The 20,000-nt window shown below is 41.0% G+C and overlaps 1 protein-coding gene across 2 annotated transcripts in view; it reads left to right on the top strand.

Annotated features, from left to right (window-relative positions):
* The window catches only part of plxdc2b (plexin domain containing 2b), a 73,211-nt gene that overhangs the window by 7,106 nt on the left and 46,105 nt on the right, over positions 1-20,000 (top strand). Inside the window, exon 1 of one of the 2 annotated variants that reach the window (XM_081695091.1) lies at positions 19,563-19,756. The exons of the other annotated variant lie outside the window; for it this stretch is intronic. Within the exon in view, the coding sequence (XP_081551217.1) occupies positions 19,750-19,756 (7 nt within the window). The 5' untranslated portion in view covers positions 19,563-19,749. Of the gene's footprint in view, positions 1-19,562; positions 19,757-20,000 lie in introns of those variants that run through there. 2 annotated transcript variants of the gene reach the window in all.

Raw genomic sequence — 20,000 nt, 5'->3', positions numbered from 1 at the left:
GCTAGCTACAGTTCTGCTCGACGGGTCGTTATCACTGCTTGATTTATTTTTTTAATTGTATTCTGAAAAAAAAAAATCAAACCAAAAAAACACAAATCTGAGAGGGTAAATATTACAGTAACACTCAATAGTGCATTTCCCATTTTACTGTGATGTTGCAGTCAGCCTGTTAGTTTGTTTCCAAGGCTAATGCTGCTAGTGAAGTACTCATAAACTAGCATTTTATTTGGAAGGTGCTGAAAATATCTTCATGAAGTATCCAGGCAGTCGCATTGGTTTGATGTTTCCTCAGATATTTATGCGTTCCTGTAGTCTCACAGCTAACTTTTCCCATAAGTGGTTTTACTGAATTATTTAAAACTATTCACAACAGTTTATTTTTCAAACAAGCATCTAAGCACTGAATTAATTGTGTGCTGGATGTTTTACTGAATATATATTTCTATAGATATTTCATGTGTAAAACATTTATTTCTGCTTGTTTGTTGGCCAGCAATGTTGATATATTTTGCTAAATGCTGTAAATGTAAGTATTTCCCATCATGCTTTGCCCAGCACAGTGGATGCTTCCTTATCTGACCTCTTCAGCTGGACATGCCATGTTTGTCTGGGTGAGCTGTGTGGGTGTGACTGATGGAGAGAGAGAGAGAGAGAGAGAGAGAGAGAGAGAGAGAGAGAGAGAGAGAGAGAGAGAGAGAGAGCCCCGCCCCAATCAAAAAACACTGCACTGGCGTGAGCAGCACCTGTTACATCTCTGAAAGTTAGTCACAGAGCAAGGCATGAGTCCCAAGGGTGAGAAGGTTTATTAACACAAAAAAAAGACAAACAAAGCAACTACAGAAACCAGGGCAGATGCAAAGAGTCCAGCTGACATCATGTCTCAGGGACTCCTCACAGCGTGTGTTAGTCTGGAGCTACACCAATGTGAAGTATCTGGAATGGGGACCTGCAGGCATAAACAGAGCACAAGAAACAGGAGACAGGTGACAGTGATCATTCTGTTTATTGTGCTCTGGGGAGATCAGGGACTGGTGACAGACATTTCAGTTCATTACTACATTTTTGTAACAAATTTATATTATTCAGCTTTGGGCATTTTAGTAAACCAAAATCATTTCTTATTCAAAATCAGTCCAAAGGTGCTACACTGTAGATAACATATTTCCTTTGAATAAACCACTGTAATATACCATAAGCAAGATTATAACTGAACAAATGGTATTTTTGTTCATCACAGGATATGTAATAGCCGCCTTCCTGATTTGGTCACTGCCCATTAGAAATGTCTCAGCCTGTATGGATGGGGTAATGGGTGATGCTCTTAGACACATGGAGCAGAGAGCTGCAATTTTTCAAGTTACTTTCTTGGGTTCCTATCCATGCGATTTGAACTTACAATGTTTAGACAAAAGAGCAAAACACCCATGTAGCCTCACCACTCGGAAGTCTTAATTAAAGTGCTTTTATTGAGCATATTTGCTGTTTAAAAATCTATTTTCTTCAGTATGGCAATCTAAGAATCCCAATGCTGAAGAATCATGATTTGCAACTGAATCAATCTTCTTTTTCCTCTCCTGACAATAAGAAGCCTTTTCTCGGGTAAGTGGCAACTTTTGGATTCACATTGCTGATCCGAGACCTCGCTGAGGGAGACGGACATGTCCACAGTGCCGGTGCATGTGATCTCTGCTCTTCTTTTTCCCAATGTGGAACTTGAAACAGATGACATCAGTGGATTTCTAGATTTTTTTAAATGGATTGATCCCTAGCAGGAATGGAATGTTGTACGGCACCAGGAGTTGGATTCAAGGTCCTTTCCTGCATCATGGGAGATTAAGGAAGTTACACGACGAGCTGCAAATGTTAGTTAGAAAATAGTAGGCAATAATATTTCATTTCATAACCATATATATGTAATAGTTCATATATCATAACCATAACCATATATACCTCAGTAGTACACAGAGTTACTGGTCCAGAAGCAGTGCCTTCGTTTATTACACTGGGAAACTGGGTTTCCCTTGTCATCACTGGTTCTTATTAGAACTTTTAAGAGTTTTCAAACTGTTATAAACAAGGCAATTGTTACAGATCAGGCCACTGACTATTTGTACACTATCAGTTCAACTTCCTCTCAGGCCTTAAGCATACAGCCATATTGGAAATTATATTACTGGTGGTTTAGGACTAAATTCCCTTATATCATAATTTCCAATGAATATGTATTAATGTGGGTTGTATCACTCGCTCACAGTCTTTAGCATTGGTGTGCCTTTCTTTGTGCATAGGTGGATTGTTTTTATGCTAATTTAATCACTGAAATGTAATTGACTGTAAAGACCGGGCTTTTGTGTGCTGATTCCCACCTGCCGCTAACGAGACGTGCTGGGTATTAAAGTCTGATGGACTAATTACGAATAAATTATGCCTTTCATTCACCCAGTAGCCTTTGTTGTGCTGCGTCCTCGACAGAGAGGTCACAGTTCATTGCCTGTGTGAAGCACATGAACACTGGAGACAGAAATGACATGCAACAAGTGCAAAGTCCTTTCCACACGTCAGCACTGGTGGCGTTGCCAAAGTCTAACAAAAAAAAAGATTGCGTGGTTATGGATCTGTGCTGGGCTTCAACAGTGCCAGTGTGCTGCTCAGGCTCCTCCCCTTTAATCACTACAGGGGCGTTAAATAATTAGCTGCTGTGGCTGATCTTGTTCCTATCGATCTCTGAATCCTTGGCTCTTCTCGTAGAGTCACCATACATGTGCTAAGCTTGGTTGCTTTTCTGTACCCTGTGATTGGTTAATTGTCTGTTACTCTATATGATCTGAAATTTGCTCCTTTTCTGTTACCCTGTGTGGCCTGTGATTGGCTCCTTTACTGTTACCCTGTGTGGCCTGTGATTGGCTCCTTTACTGTTACCCTGTGTGGCCTGTGATTGGCTCCTTTACTGTTACCCTATGTGCCATCTGATTGGCTCCTTTTCTGTTATCCAACACACACAACCACTACAATTTGCTTCTGCTATTTGGGATATTTCAGTATTTTAAAACTGTTCCAACTTGATTGACAACAGGAAATCATGGAAAACTGGAAAATACAATACTTATTTTACACGACATGACCCCATAGTTCTGTCGTCTCAATTCATCAGCTTGATTGCTGTCGTGTTGCATGATATACAGTCATCAGAAACAAGACTAACTTGAGACAAGAAAAGAGGAGTGTATTAGCCTGAGCTGCACCATGTGCTTTGAGTCCTGAAAGCCAAAGGCTGATATAGTAGTATTAATAAGTGTAGACCTCCTGCCTAAGCTGTTGGAGTGAGGAGTGATCTTTATGGTTGACCTCATGACTCCTTCGGTTGAATGAACCTCATGCGCTCGCTCAGCCAGCACAAGGTGTATGATAAGTGTGCGTTTATTGATTATGTGTCGAGGTGACGGTGTTAGCGCAAAGAGAGTTGCTCGATCGATCCTGGCAGATAGGAGCCACTGCAAATGCAGCGTGTGTCCACAAGAGTTCTCTTTGAGTGTGTGTGTGTGTGTGTGTGTGGTGACATTCTTTATATGCATATCATCAGAGTATTCAACTAGAGGGTTAGAGCTGGGTTTGTATTTCAGGCTCAGCATGCTCAGCATTCCTTAAAAAGCTGCTGGGAATTGTGACTGGGTTTGGGAAATTCTTCTCACATCCTACACCTCCACCCCTCATTTATCGAGTCTAGGAGAATGACATACTGCATGTAGCAATGTTTATGGCCTATGGCCCATGTTGACCTCTGACCTTTGCTGGCTTTAATGGAAAGCTGTAACACTGCCGGACAGCTTGACATTTGTCTCCTGAAGAGCAAACAGAAGTCAAACAGAGCGGAGCAGGCAGGGGTTAGAGGATGAGCAGAGATCATTTCTGACTGGTGTGAAGAAGAATGCTTCATAGAGAATTCATCAGAACTACCAGAGAAATCATGGTGCTTAGACCTTCTAGTCCTATTAACTACTTGAAAACCATCAAGTCTTTCCATTTCATTGCATAGATTCTAATAACCCTCATGAGATGGTCTTAAAAGTCTGTATTCACTTTTAGTCATCCCTGCATAAAATGTTTGATGAATTTTTCAAGATCGAGGTATGGTATGGCAATGTTTGGAATCATATAACACAGCATGGTTGACCTTCACTGAGGAGAAATCAGAGCAAAAGAAATTAGATCATTTAGCTTGGCCATGACATTTAGCAAACTGAGTAAATCAGAAGCTGTACAGAACTGACAAATTCTGTGTGTCACAGCAGCTAATCTGCCAGGGTCCAGCAGTGAGCCATAGGACTGGGGATTCTCTGAGCCCCATACCATCTCCCCAAAGAGGCGTGTTTGGCGAGGTGTCCTGTGTGTTGGTCCTGTCATCGTATACCTTCAGGATCACTGCCGTTGGAAAGCCCAGCAGCTTAACAGCTTGGGCACTCCTCGATCCTGCCATGCACAGTCACATATGCAAACTGCGAAGAGCACCCCCCTCTTCTGTAGGCAAAGGGTGTATTTATTTCTAGCTGACTATTAGATATTGCTAATTAATATTCACATTATCTAGGTATCTGCAGGAAAACAACTGCGGCAGCATCCGAAATCTTTTGTATATGTGTGAGAATGCAAACGTTCCTAATTATGCCATCTGGAGCAGCATCTTTAGTCCAGAAAGACAGCTAATGAGAAAAGGGGAAAAACAGGGGTTTTTTGGCTCTGAAATGATGCAGTGGCAAAAAGCAGATGGTCAGGTCGTACGATTTTAACATGTAGTTATGCAGTAACTCAGAAGGCCACACCTGAGGCTTCCTGCAGTTCCTTGAGCCCTACACCTGTGTCTCCTAGCACCTTCTAGCCCAAACCTCAACGGCCTCATTTTCGCATTTACTGCTCTAGCCATAACCAATGAATCCATATATGCAAAATGGCTATTTTGTATTAGGAAGAGTCCATTAACCCACTTTTATGAACAGCTCCTAGAGCGTACTGAATATAGCCATACTTACACTTCCAATTTGGGCTGGCAAGAACTAAAAATAGTATAAGAGATCAGAAACAGTTTTTGTTTGTTTGTTTTTAAGTGTTCTGGAAAAAAAAAGAAAGCATTAGTCACTTCAGCCTCTTGAATTAAGGGGGAAATGTGGACAGAATATGAAAAGTGTATATTTTAAGATTAAATGTTTTAAAAAGTCGGTGAAATATGCTGAGATTTTTAGGGTTGCTATCATGAAGCTGCCAGTACTGCCAAGTTTATGCATAGTGAACAGCAGATCTATCGTGCTGCTCAGATGCATGCAATGATCTCACTGATCTCAATCACGTGTGTGTGTGTGTGTGTGTGTGTGTGTGTGTGTGTGTGTGTGTGTGTGTGTGTGTGTGTGTGTGTGTGTGTGTAAAATAGCTACATTACGCTTTTTATACTGCGTAAAGTGCCAAAACACTTAAAAACGTCGTTTACAGAGAAGTTGAATAAATGGGTTGACGCAATTGTTTTTATTGGAGGATTTGAAGGCTCGTTAGTCTGTATGTGCGTAGCAAGTTTCACAAATCATAAACTGCGTCCTCAGTCCCACGACTTGCTTCACTGACGCATAGATCCAGATGAACTGGTCTCACTGCTTTTCTAAATATCGTTAGCCGTCCAGACCTGCTTCCCCACCTCCTTTTTTCTCTCCTTCTGTTTCTCTCATCTCCCTCCTCCGAGTGCTTCTGCAGTCGTGTCTCCACAGCCGCCGTGTGCGCGGGGGGGAAGGAGACCTTTCCCGTAGCTGAGCTAGCTGGCGGCTCGCTCCCAGCGCCTCGCTGTTGTGACCCAGTTCTGCTGAGTTCTATAGATGTGAACTTTTCGCTGCTGATTTTTTCTTTCCTTTTTTTTTTTTTTTACTGCCTTTTTCTACCTAGAAGAGAGTGCTTAATGATTTAATCATCAGCTTTTTGTAAGCATTTCCTGTGGGAAAGGAAGTTATGGAAAACTGCTTCAGGTCAAAGAAGGAGGCCAGAGAGGAGAGTGCATGAGCTTCTTTGTACATTTTGTTGATGAGCTTAACCTTTGCCCTTCTTGTGTGTGTGTGTGTGTGTAGGTGAGTGAAGCCCAAACACCATGGGTGTCTCCAGATTCGTGACGTGTGCCTTGCATGTGCGCCCATGTGTGTGTATGCGTGTGTGTTAATTACAATGTCTGACAGATGGTAAACAAGCAAGTGGGACGCAGTGTGTGCACTTGTGTGCCGGGGGGTTAAAGGGTGCGCAGACGCTGGAACACAGACACACACACAGCTCACCACGGAGCCGTCTCGTCTGTCATAACAGCAAGCACGTGCGTAATTATGAAGATGGCCCACTGAGAGACAGACGGGGAGACCTGAGCAATAGAGAGGAGCTGTCGCAAGGATCTGCGCTCATTTGTTTTTCCCGTGTTTCCTTCGTAAGGAAAGGACCATCTATTGCGTAGGATGTCCAGAAAAGACGATGCTGCAGTTAATCAGCGCCTTCAAATCTGAAGCAGCCTTATTGGCAGGACTTACTGTGATTAACAGCTGCCTTTTACATGGCTGTAAAACGTAATCATATTGGACTGTACTGGCCGGAGTGCAGTTTGCAGCCTTCAGCGCATGACAGTCTAATGCAATCGGTTTACACCCATTGGTGGGGTGTTGATGTTGCTGTAAATATCACTACGGTCATAGGGGCTTTACTCCATCAGCATGAATAAGAACAGGTCATCTCAGACATTGAACCCAAATGCAAAGCTGTTTCTAGTCTGAAGAAAATGTTGCAAAAGCAACTAACATTCTCATTTTCATAAGACATTGGGCACATTTATGAGATATGTATCGCAATACAGGTACCAGGACATTATTTAAATGTACATATTTAAGAAGCTTATGGCATTGTTTATAAATGGACATGAGGCCCATTGCCTTGACTTGGAAGTCTGCTGCCTGTGTTGAAAAGGAAGCGGAGGTGAGATGCATTTGCAAAGATGGGCTGAGGTTATTCATGGCACATAAATAAAAGAATGCAAACCAAACAGGGCATGAATCAAGAGAACCAAATATAGGAACAAGAGACTAAAAATAAATGAGAAGCCAAATGAAACAAAGTGAACCACCATATGCTTTGAGAACAGCTTACACAGGGAATAAATACAACCATGATGAACAGTGGTAACAACAGCACAATGACCGACAAAAAGCGCAAGGAGATTCAAGGTCTAAAAACATTTCCATATCAACCAGAAACAAAGCACAGGAAGAATCAATACAATAACACAAGGTGGGGACATATAAAACCACATGGTCATTTTCATGGAAATATGAAAACAGAGCATGGCACTGTGGGAACTTTGACACCAGATAAAAAGTGATAAGATAGATCATAAAAATGACATTTAATGACATTAAACACACGATGGTGGCACTCACACGTAACATTAATAGCGAACATGAAGACACTTAACGCTAACGATTGACAAACAAATAAAACGGCTACACGAACCTGGATACAAACATACAACTTCAAACGCTACAAACAATGACCAACAGTGAGGCACGCACCGACGGGGGTTTAAACAGACTGACGAACACTGACGATTAACCCCGTACAGGTGCGTGCCATCAAGGGGGTGTGGCCACAAACAAGGATGACCCCAAACGTGACTTGTGGCAGGGGAGCGTCCTGTGACAAGAAACTTCCTGACTGGGACATACAGAATGGTTAACGTCACTACACAAAGGCACATGTATAAAATAAAGTAGAAATCTTTTTCTCCGTTTTGTCCATTTCAGTATCGTAGTGGCAGTAGGCTGAGTAAAGAATCCCACGTGTCTCAGCCACTTCCTGTATAAACTCCTGGGGTATCTCCAGGCTTTCCAGGCCAGCCAGGAAATGTAATCTCTCCGTTGTGTCCTGGGTCTTCCCTGATGTCTCTTCCCAGTTCTCTGTGGCTTGTATACCTCCAGAGGAGGCAACCTGGGGCATTGTTATCAGATGCCTGAACCACCTCAACTGGCTCCTCTCAACTCTACTCTGAACTCCTTCATTAAAAACGTGGACCACCACCCTAATTTGTCATTCCAGAGACACTGATCCTGAGGTCCATGACATATTGTAGAAGTGAGTCAGCCAAGACAGACGCCCAACATTCAAGGCCTTCAGCAATTCTGGGCAAATCTCATCTGCTCCTGATGCCACTGCAAAGCTTTCCAACTACCTCGGTGACTTCATCTAGGGAGATAGAATCTGACCCCCCAGTAGCTTCTGGTCCTATCTCTTGCATAGGAGGCATGTTTCTTAGGTTGAGGTCCTCAAAGTGTTCCTTTCAGTGTCCGACAGTATTCTCAGTCAAGTTCAGAACCCCCTTTGCTGAGCACATGGTGTTCCTCCTTCCCTCCTGAGCTGTACTGGCATTGTAACACATCCCTACTCTGGACCTTGTAGGTGGTGGGCCCATGTGGTCTTTCAGGCTGTCCCTGACTGGGTTATGTTGGCTAAGCAGCCACCAGGTACTCACTGACGAACACTACCCCCAGGCCCAGTAACCTTCTTCCAGGCCCGGTACTTGATACTCTAGTCATTTTTTTCAGAATGGTGTTCATGGATCAGGTTTGTCTAGGTCCAGGCCTGTCCATCATAAAAGACCCTACCAGGACACTCCCCACGACTTAGTGCCATGCCATGACAAGACCTGGGTCCAGGAAGTGGACATTAGATAAATATGAAGTACATGAAGAATTTGAACCTCTAAAAGTTCCTCCTGATGCACATCCACACAAGCACACAGGATATATGAACATAAGATAACCCAGCTTCACATGCATTATAGAGGCACGTTAGACACCAGCAGTGGGTAGTAACATGCTACATTTACTCCTTTACAATTACTTAAGTAATGTTTTTAACAAATTGTACTTAAATTTGTTGTTTTAAAGAGGGAGCTACTTTATAAACTTACTCATGTACATTTGTGAGGTCAAAAATGTACTTTTATTCCATTATATTTTCAACGTTCCTTCAGTTACATTTTAAAATTATTTTACATTTTGTATGTTTCGCCAAAACCTGTCAAGTATAGGAGTGTTGGTTAAATCCCTAAAGATGATTTCTGAGTTTGGGAGTGTTGGTGAAATCCCTAAAGATGATTACTGAGTGTAGGAGTGTTGGTGAAATCCCTAAAGATGATTACTGAGTGTAGGAGTGTTGGTGAAATCCCTAAAGATGATTACTGAGTGTAGGAGTGTTGGTGAAATCCCTAAAGATGATTACTGAGTGTGGGAGTGTTGGTGAAATCCCTAAAGATGATTACTGAGTGTAGGAGTGTTGGTGAAATCCCTAAAGATGATTACTGAGTGTGGGAGTGTTGGTGAAATCCCTAAAGATGATTACTGAGTGTAGGAGTGTTGGTGAAATCCCTAAAGATGATTACTGAGTGTGGGAGTGTTGGTGAAATCCCTAAAGATGATTACTGAGTGTAGGAGTGTTGGTGAAATCCCTAAAGATGATTACTGAGTGTAGGAGTGTTGGTGAAATCCCTAAAGATGATTACTGAGTGTGGGAGTGTTGGTGAAATCCCTAAAGATGATTACTGAGTGTAGGAGTGTTGGTGAAATCCCTAAAGACAATTACTGAGTGTGGGAGTGTTGGTGAAATCCCTAAAGATGATTACTGAGTGTAGGAGTGTTGGTGAAATCCTTAAAGATGATTACTGAGTGTGGGAGTGTTGGTGAAATCCCTAAAGACAATTACTGAGTGTGGGAGTGTTGGTGAAATCCCTAAAGATGATTACTGAGTGTAGGAGTGTTGGTGAAATCCCTATAGATGATTACTGAGTGTAGGAGTGTTGGTGAAATCCTTAAAGATGATTACTGAGTGTAGGAGTGTTGGTGAAATCCCTAAAGATGATTACTGAGTGTAGGAGTGTTGGTGAAATCCTTAAAGATGATTACTGAGTGTGGGAGTGTTGGTGAAATCCCTAAAGATGATTACTGAGTGTAGGAGTGTTGGTGAAATCCTTAAAGATGATTACTGAGTGTGGGAGTGTTGGTTAAATCCCTAAAGATGATTAATGAGTGCCACGACTTTGCTTCACTAAGTTACACAGCTGGACAGACTGACATAATGAACAGAGAACAGGCAATGAACAGGCTCGCAATATATCCTTTCCTTTAAGGCCTACATATCTGTGTGTGAGGACGGTGCTCTGTCATTGTTAAGATGAAGGTAAAATGTGCTAACATGAATGATGGCTAACCTAGCTAGCTATACTCATGTAACATTATGTATAGTAGGCCTAGGGAAAGACTGTACCAAGGAAAGTGGAGCCCCTCTGTGTTGGCAGACTACCACTGGACAAAACAAGTATGTTCAAGATTCTACATATATTCAGTGTAATAACAGCCTTATTTATGAGTAAGTAACATTCACATAAAAAAATGCCTGTGAGAAATATCTTTAAAGCAGATTTGAATTTAGCATAAAAAAAAGAAATATGAGGACCTCATATTTTATTTTGTGAGACACACACACATGCACACATATTGTTGCCTAGTGTTATTAAATGAGTTCTAATGAAGAACTCGCTACTTGAGTAGTCTTTTAAACAGATATTTTCTTACTTGTACTTAAATAATCATTTAAATGACTACTTTTACTTATACTTCAGTAATTATTATTTTTAACAGTACTTTTACTTGCGTACAGTTTTTGGCTACTCTGCCCACCTCTGGGCACAATGGAAGAGGCTGCTTTCTCTTCTTTTTCAATCAATAAAATTAAATAATAAATGTGTGGGTGTGTGTCTGAGTGCATGTGCCTGTAATATAGGCCAGATCATCCCATGTGATTTTGAACAGGAAATGACCACAAAACGTTGTCTTTCTGAGTAGATCCCCTAGAAATAATCTGCTTGATCTGGATTTAACTGTTGATCTCTCTGTTACATACACTAGTTGAACCGCTAAGAACCCTGCAGCTCATGAAAACGCGATAGGAATGAAAAAGGTGACGAGTTCAAAAAGCATTTTCACCAGTCAGAATTTGAATGATTACAATATAAACACGTTCTGGTACCCATGAGATTAAACTATTGGGAAGAAAATAATGTGGTTCTGTCAGGCAGAAAAAACTTTTTATTACCTAGAAATGGGCACAGTTTTTATGAGTGTATTTTTTTCCTTGTATAATTCTAATATTCAGAAAAAAGTTGCCCATTCCAGTATAGAAAGTGTCCATTAAAATGTTTTAAGCTTTGGCTGCAGCTGCTAGGGTGGGTTTCCCCAGCTACACCTATGCACTAAAATGCAGCGGAAACCTGCCTCTGTTAACCAAAAATTAAGTAAAACAAATCATTTTTGGCTTTCTTTTGTTTGTATTTGTTTATATAGAAATAAATGTAACTATCTGACAACTCTTTATCTACCCATTCTTATCAAAGCATGAGGTTGTAGTTAAGTAGTCATCTTGAATTTTCTGTTCCACCTTAATGGCTCATGTTCCATCTCATTTTTCCAGAATACCATTTAAGGTGGCACAGGAAATATGAATAAAAATCCAACTTCAACTTCATGAATGACACAACATATTTAATTTAAACGGTGTAATGAGGGGAGTCGAGGCAGGATGCAGAGATGATCCGTGTTGCATACACAGACCTTTATTTAGCAATGAAACAAAATGAGCACAAAGAAGCACACTTACGTGGAGTCAAACACAGACAAACACCAACCCTTAAACAGGACTTTATATACATATATGGTAACAACGTAAAACAAAAAACAGGTGTGATATATGGGAGAGGTGTGGCTATGCATACGAACACACACACACACACACACAGGGAAGCATCTAGGAGGTGGGGGCTATTCCGTGAAAAAGGGTAAGCAATAGATATACATTTAGCTGACACCTTTATCAATTACAGCTTGAGCAATTGAGGTTTAACCACTGAGCTAGCACTGCCCTATGTCATATACGAACTGCGTTTCAGGTAGCAGACCTTTTCTGAAGTCAGATGCATGCAGTCTGGTGCATAGGTGTTTTAGCTGTTTTACTAAGCACTGCTGCTACATACTAGCCACTCCATGTTTGTTTCAGACTAGCCACTGCTAGTTTCCCTGCTTAAAATATTTTATGGAAGATTCTATCTTACTTCTGATTGGTTAATAGAATTAAAAGAACAACTACGGATTGGCTGAAAAAAGACTTTGAACCTCCCCGGAAAAACTCGAATGGCCTATTTAACATTGCAGGTGACACGTTTTCACACATGAGAAGTGTTATATGAGAATAGCTGCAATAAGCTTTTGTTTTTAAAAGAACTCAGTGGGAATGTTCAGTGTCACTTTTAGGTCCTGCTTCAAAAAAGAAGCAAATGTCAGGTAATTATCAGGAAGAAACCAGAAGAAGGCAGGGATGCAGAAGCAACCGCTCAAGGAAAACAGGGTCAGTGGCTGAAGTGAGAAGATGTTGGGAGATGTCGAGGCTTATGGGCGATTAACCCGCTTCGTATCAAACTTCCAGTGTCCCTAATGAGTGGGTAGGTGAAGAGACGGGCTTTAAACCTTGTGTTTGAGTTTTTTTCAAGTTGTAAAGTTTATCTGTCACAGGATCATTATATGTGGAGGCATAATCAGGTGCCTAAATCCCAGGCATGTTTATTGGTTAGTAAGCACATAGATATGAATTATCTTCCAGGCAAAAGTGGGAAGAGCTATATTAGAGTGTGAGACCGGATACTGGTAGTGGACATAAGTGGTCAAGAGTAGCCACAAGCAGACTTTGAGGTCCACGGCGTATTGCAGTAACTATACTGGGGGAAGACATGATGTTCTGTTAGGAAGGTACGTGAATAGTGTAGCTTACTGAGCTAATGATTCCATGTCAGGATGTAATTCGAGAAGCCTTTGTAAGAAACTGATATATGGAGTCTTGGTGGCTGAGGTGAGAGAATGCAGTTAGCCAGTAGCGTCAGGGACTAGAGGATTTGTAGCCAAATAAACCGCTTTGCTCCTTGAGTTTGGTGGCCCTGAGCATGCATTGAAGGTGCCAAATGGTAACTGTTATGGCCTTAGTAAGTGTGTAGGCCAATAAGTATTTATTTTTGTTGCTATTATCATTTATTTATGTATTGATAGTCCAGGGCTATCTAACTGTGTTGAACTGGTAACACTGCGCATGCATTAATGATGCTCTCAGGACTTGCCTTCGCAACTGGGTTGGCAACTGAGGGTGCCACATTATGCTTATTGCAAGTGGGCTTGGAATGTTGTGGGTTTGGGATACCAGGCCTCAATGCTGAGCCTTCCGGAGCTATCGTAGGCTTGAATTAAGCCTTAATTCAATGAAACACCAGAGAAGGAGGGTTCCCATTTGACAGCCCTAATGAAAAGCCTGTGATGTTATGGGCTCCTTGATGGTTTATCTAATGCTAAGGCAAGTCTGGTAAGTGGTAGGCGGAAGGTTAGCTAGGCCTTTATATAATCCCTAATGTGTTGATACCTGTAAGGAACATCTCAACATATGTATGCTTGTATTTAGTAATCAGCTCTGATATTTGCGTCAGATCTATAAACCACATATAGCTCAGCCTCTAGTAATGACTCATGACCATGGAAAAGACTGATATGCACTCTATTTGTGTGTGCATGAGTGTGTCTATGCTCAGTATTTGTGTGCTTAATAATGCAATTGGGAACTGTGCTTTCCTGTTTTATAATCACCTTCCTACTGAGACCAGCTGCACATATGTCGGTAGGAAATTCGTCTGACATTCTCACACACATAAACACACTTAGACACCTTAGACATAATATTAATCATGGTTTCGTTAAGCCCCCTAAATGATCCAATACCTCTGTGTGTTGGTCTTTTTCAATTAAGGCATGGGAATAGAACCATGGGCTCACTGGCAAACCTCACAGATGGAGCTGAAGAGGGAGAACGAGATGCATGAAAGGGCAGAAAACTGATGGTAGTTTGAATGTTAATTAGAAGTCACTGAGCAGAAGGGTTCTTGTAGCACACGCGATATAGGTCACTTCTGTAACGTTTGCCCGAGTGCCGCAGGGCGTGGAGCAGGACGCACAGACTCCCTCAATCTGATGAAACATTTATTTACATAAAACACGAACGACAACAGCGGCACTCGACAAATAGGGATTATGGTGAACATTTACATCAACAGAGACATTAGCAACAACAGAAACACTAACATTAAACATTAACAATTAAACATTAACATTGAACGTTAACAATACCAATAACAGAAACAATGACCAACAATGAGGCACACACAGACGGGGGTTTAAATAAACAAACACTCAACATCAAATCCCCTGCACAGGTGTGTGCCATCACAGAGGGTGTGGCTACAAACAAATGTGAACCCCCCCCCCGCATGCGGCAGGCTGTACCATGTGACTCGTTGGGGATGGGGTTGGGGGGTATTAAGAAGTGTATAAATATGCATAAGCATGACTTCTTTGTAAGTACACGTGAGATGCTGGCAAGCAGATCTATACAGCAAAGGCAGATGTCTTCAAGCAAAGACTGGAGCCTCACCTCTTCACTGAATCACTGGGCAATTAAATATGCACTTAAAAAGCTTTTTTGTGTGTCTTTTTTTTAGACTCTAGCTAGGGCTTGAGCCTGATGGTATTCTTATCTCTGACATATTTACCTGCGTTTGGGCATACAGAGCTCTTCAGAAAGTTGCTGTGGACAACGGTGTCTGCCTAATGCTGCAAATGTAGATTTTGGGAATATTCTTAGTGTTTTTACAAGTGTCAAGATGTCATGTAAACATTCTGCTGGGTTTCTCAGAAACGACCTACAATTAATCCTAGGGGAACATAATAAATCATGGCAATGTGAGTTCCTAGTGTGGCACTTCTGATTTGCAGACTTGAGGAGATGTGCATTATAGTTTTGACTGTGATCTAACACATTTGCATCCACTTTCATGGCATTTAGCAGATGCTCTTATCCAGAGTGACTTTAAAAAGTGCTTTGCCCTTTGCTCATAGAATACATCCTAGCTAGTACAGGAGGTTAGAGTTCAAGATACCAATGAGTTAGAATGCTGTCGAAATACACGGATTACTACTGATACCTAGAAGTGCAAGATACATAAGGTCTATCTTAAACAATGATAAGTGTAATAAACAAGTAAGTAGTAGAGTTAGTCAACAAAGGAGCAGGGTCAGTGATCATTTAAATAATCCACACAATCCACACTGAACAGCAAGCAGACAGCAGATTAACGCACCCAGTATTCAAGCCTTAATTTGGGTAATGTTCTGATCCATTAGGGGTGTTTGAGCATAAAAACACACCAAACTGCAATGCTGATTTGGGTACCCGAGGTGCAGTGGTTAAGCAATAGAACACGAAAATGAGTGTGTTATCGTGAATAACATCACAGCTGTGATATTGTTGCAGGCATGAGCCAAAGGAGACATTCACAGTAAACATGATCTCAAGTGTTCTTAGCTTTTATACAACAGTTCGACAAAATAAAATAACAAAGAAAAGAAACCCAAAACACAGTGTTAAAATATGTTTTAATGTTAGCAACCACAACCAATGACTTATTTGTATATAACAGTAACAACTGCCTAACAGTAGCCTACATACAGAATATATGTAGCTTTAGTTTTAAATACAAACTGAAAATAAGCAAAGATAAAATGAAATAAGACAAAATACTAAAAAATAAAATTCATTACAAATAAAAGATAGAATCGAGTTATTTACTAGGGTTATTATTAATTGTATATGTTAATCTGTACACTTCCGTTCATTGTGTAGTCAGACAAATAAAAAGGTTGCTCATGCGCTGAACATTCGTATCAACCAGCCTGGCCTCAGTGTGTGTAATTGTTCTGTTGCTACACCAATCGACCTAAAAGTTTTCAAAGTAACAGCACATTAGGAATTGGATGTGCGTTTACACTCCTTCAGAGTCTGCAGGTCCAATGTTATCTTATAAACTATAAATCTTATAAACATTACTTATCAAAGCATCAGCAGGTTGATGCAGTTTTGGTGTGAAAAATCACGTGCAGTTAATATTGTTGTTATGGTTTAAATGGGACTGAACCAGCTAAGAGGTGCATCTTAACTGCATGTTGACATCATTAGTGTTAATAAGTTCTACACGAAACCCTTTAAGGACCCTTTAAATATTACAGTAATATATTAGAATTAGGTGGACAGAAATCCTTTGAAAGGGGCCTTGTTTGTTATGGTCATCTGTAAAGGCCCATTATCAGGGTATTAGGTCTGTATTTTTTTCTAATTTATATAATGACCTCATTCGCGCTCGTTTATTTTCATTTATCACTTTTAACATTGTTTTTACCTTCAGCCAATAACTTCAGTCTCTGGTACTTTAGTGCTTCTTTCTCAGTCACTTTGATGTTTATCAAAAAGGAAAGGATTCCAGAAAGGCTTTTAGGAAGTGTTTTGAACCAACAAGCTCTTTAAAGAGCACGCAGAAATCCGACCACGAGATTTGTACATGCTTACATGCTGCCTTTGAAATGTATAAGAGGTGCTAGTACTTGTGCAGGCGTGTATGTGCTCTGACACTCTAAACAGATGCGGCAGGGTTGCGTTGTGAAAGCTCACACTTCTTACCTGTCTCAGGTGACACCACTGGTGCTTCACATCCCTGTGCATAATGTGTTTCCATAGCTAGAGAGAGAGAGAGAGAGAGACACAGACAAACTGTCTCTACCCACAAACTCAAATCTTATTCTGCTCTGTTTAGCTTTTCTTTGGATTATGGGTTTTCTGCTGTGATAATAAAGAAAGCACACCAGTCGTAAAAGACATAAAATACACGTTTTTAAAACCCAGAAGGTCTTTGCAACAACATTAATAAAAAGAGAGAGAGAGAGAGAGAGAGAGAGAAAGAGAGGAGAGAGAGAGTTTTTGTCATTACTGCTGAAATGTAGAGAGAACCTCTACATCGGAGAGTCCAAATAGTGTTTCCCGTGAGTGTCCATTACGTGTTGTTCATTGACTCGCTGCTGCCCCATCTTTAATACTGTCCCTTGGAAATCATTTAGAAACAGTTGGAAGTGTTCCCCTACAGGTGGCATTAAAATCACGATACAATATTTTTGCCCTCATTGTGCTGCCCAATGTAGTTCCTGTCTCCACCCTAAATTTGAATGCGACATCTGCATGGTTTATTTCATGTTGTCTAAACACCGTGCCTCCTTTAATAAACGCTAGGACAGTCCGTCAAAGAGATTCCTACGTTAGTGTGCCTCAAAAGCTGCCAGGTTCGTTAAGATTTGGCTAAGCAGAGAGGAGATAAAATGCAAACAATGGAAGGCCTCTGAGTGGCAGAGCATTAAAACACATACAATGGCATGCACTCTCCATGGCTATGATAAGCCTAGCCTGCAAGTCCCAATAAGATTCCCAAAGATAGTGTACGTGGCTCAAGAAGATTCCTTCACTTCTGATAAGAGTTCCCAAGGTAGCTGGCAGCAAAAATCCACTTCAGTTGATAAAGTCTTGGAAAAAGAAAGTCGACTGAAAGTCGACAGTGTTGACTTCAATATCAGACTATTTTCTCCGTTAATTCCCTAGGCACCTAGGCGACTACATGATAGTGAGATCTGTGGGAGCTTCATAGTCTTCTCTCAGACGTTATTGACGAACAACTACTGTCTACAAGCATGTTAAGCCTGTCACAATGAGCTTTAAAATAATGCCAAATGTCAAACATCAAGAAACAGTATACTTTGCATCATGCTGTGATATTGCACTATTTTATTGCAAGGATGTGATTCGCTGCCCTCGCTATCATCGAATTTTACGATTCTACAGGAAATGGCTCTGAAATATGAAATATCACATTTCACTATTGCATTACATTATTTTGATATGATTGAGTTATTTTCCATTCTGATGCTGCTAGACATCGAGATGATAGCCATAACAGGGGTACCTCTCTCCTCTAAAACACACTTTTGTTCTTGCTGATCGGTTGTCTTTTGTTTAGTTGTGTTTTGTTTTTTTACTGTTTTATTTTTTGGTGGGAGGGCCTGTGTATTACTATAAGTATTATATTTGAATATTATTATAATTGTAATCAAGCATATCACTCCAAAATGTGATTAAAAAGTGTACACTTCTCATTGGTTTGGTTTGGATACCAGTGCTTTAACCCCCCATATAAATTCACACGTGTGCTTTATCACAGCTCACAGCACACTTAAAAACCAGGTATGGGAGACTTGTGACTGCTTTGTTCAGGTATACTGAGTGGGAAACCCTTTCTTGAAGAGGAACTTTGAAGGCAGTGTGGCTGGGCCGAGGTCCAGCCAAATGGGGGCTGGATGAGAAGGCTGCACAGCCCATCCAAGCAGAATAGAGTTGGTGTGTTTTAAATTTCAAAGTCATGATGAAAATGAAAATCCTGTCAAGATGAGCATTGAGCATTGAAGGGGTTGTTATTTCCCTGCTGACTTCTGGTTTTGTTTTGTTTTTTTGTTATTTATCGCTGGTTATTATTTATTGTCATATCAAAAAAAATGTCTGGTGCTGTCAGGCTTCACAATGATTGCGTCTAATCTGTATTTCTGGAATCCTCACAATCTGCAGTTAGACCACACATAGGTTTCAAATTGTGGGGAGGGGGGTGGAGTTATGTGTGTGGATGTGTTCATGCATGTATGAGGGTCTCAGAGAGAGAAAGCTTTACCTGCAGTATAATTACACAACTGCCAGTCAGAGCTGTGTGTGTGTGTGTGTGTGTGTGTGTGCGTGTGTGCGTGTGTGTGTGTGTGTGTGTGTGTGTGTGTGTGTGTGTGTGTGAGAGAAAGAGAGCGAGAGAGAGAGGACATGCAAAATCAGTATCCCTCTGGCTCCAGGTTTTTAGGCTCTTTCTTTCTTTCTTGGAACTGCACCTCAGACTTGCAGGCTGCATGGTACAGTGTCTCAGTGTCTCAGTCGCTAAATGCTAAATTGTGCAATGCCAGCTATGTAGATGCCAGGCTAGCTGGCAGCAGTAGACTAGATGGTAGCAGTAGATTAGACCTTCCACTCAGAACCCATCCTGTTGCATCCTAAGTGACACACACTGGAAGTCTCAGGGAACTTTGAAGAAGTGCCCATCACAGGGATACAATCTCATGCACCACCCTACCCCACCACATCTCTAAGCTTCAGATCTTTCACAATTCACAGCATGTGGGAGGGCCTCTCACATTTGAACTTTTTTGTTTTTCTTCACTTTCTCCAAAAAAAAAAAAAAAGGTATTTTGACTTGCTGAAGCAAGTGAACATGACTGAGTTCTTATGTGAGTAAGTGCATGTGCAGGCGCGCGCACACATACACACACATACACACACAGAGAGAGAGACACACAGACACAGGCAGCTGTCTAAAGCAAGAATTTTTTCATTTATCTTCCTCTGTATTTTAATGTGTGCTTTTCCTATAAGGCTATAAACTCCAAATATGAAGTGGTCCTCAGCACATGTTTGAACGCTTAAGACGAGTGCTGAGGAAGGTTTAAGTCCACCACTCTGGCCATTTCCTCAGCTGTTCTGGTCTGGGAGTACTGTGGCTGATTTCCGATGATCAGAATAGTTATTAATACTCAGAATCTTAAGTTTTCGTCCATTAGTGAAGATTATAACGACATCTTTCCGACCGCTTTTTAATTCGAAAGGACATCGCATCCGTTCGTGACAACCTACCGTTTCCTAGTTATGAAGGGTAAAGTTATTTTTCTGAAATGCTTAATCGGTAAAAGAAAATAACACTGTGGCAAAAGAATATTGTGTAAGACTGCATATTTAAACTGCTCGATATTACTAAAGTAATATGTGTAGCGTTTGTTTGAACATGACAGAGATGTTTTCCCCAATTGTTATTAATAACTAGATTTGCTGTTGTTACAAAGTCAATGGCATGTAAAAGTTGAAAAAGCGAGCGCCTTTCAATTCCTGGAGAGTTGAGC

This window comes from Electrophorus electricus, chromosome 13 (assembly GCF_041902795.1).
Source record: "Electrophorus electricus isolate QZ-2024a chromosome 13, ASM4190279v1, whole genome shotgun sequence".
NCBI lineage: Eukaryota > Metazoa > Chordata > Actinopteri > Gymnotiformes > Gymnotidae > Electrophorus > Electrophorus electricus.
This window is presented reverse-complemented; position numbering and strand designations above follow the sequence as displayed.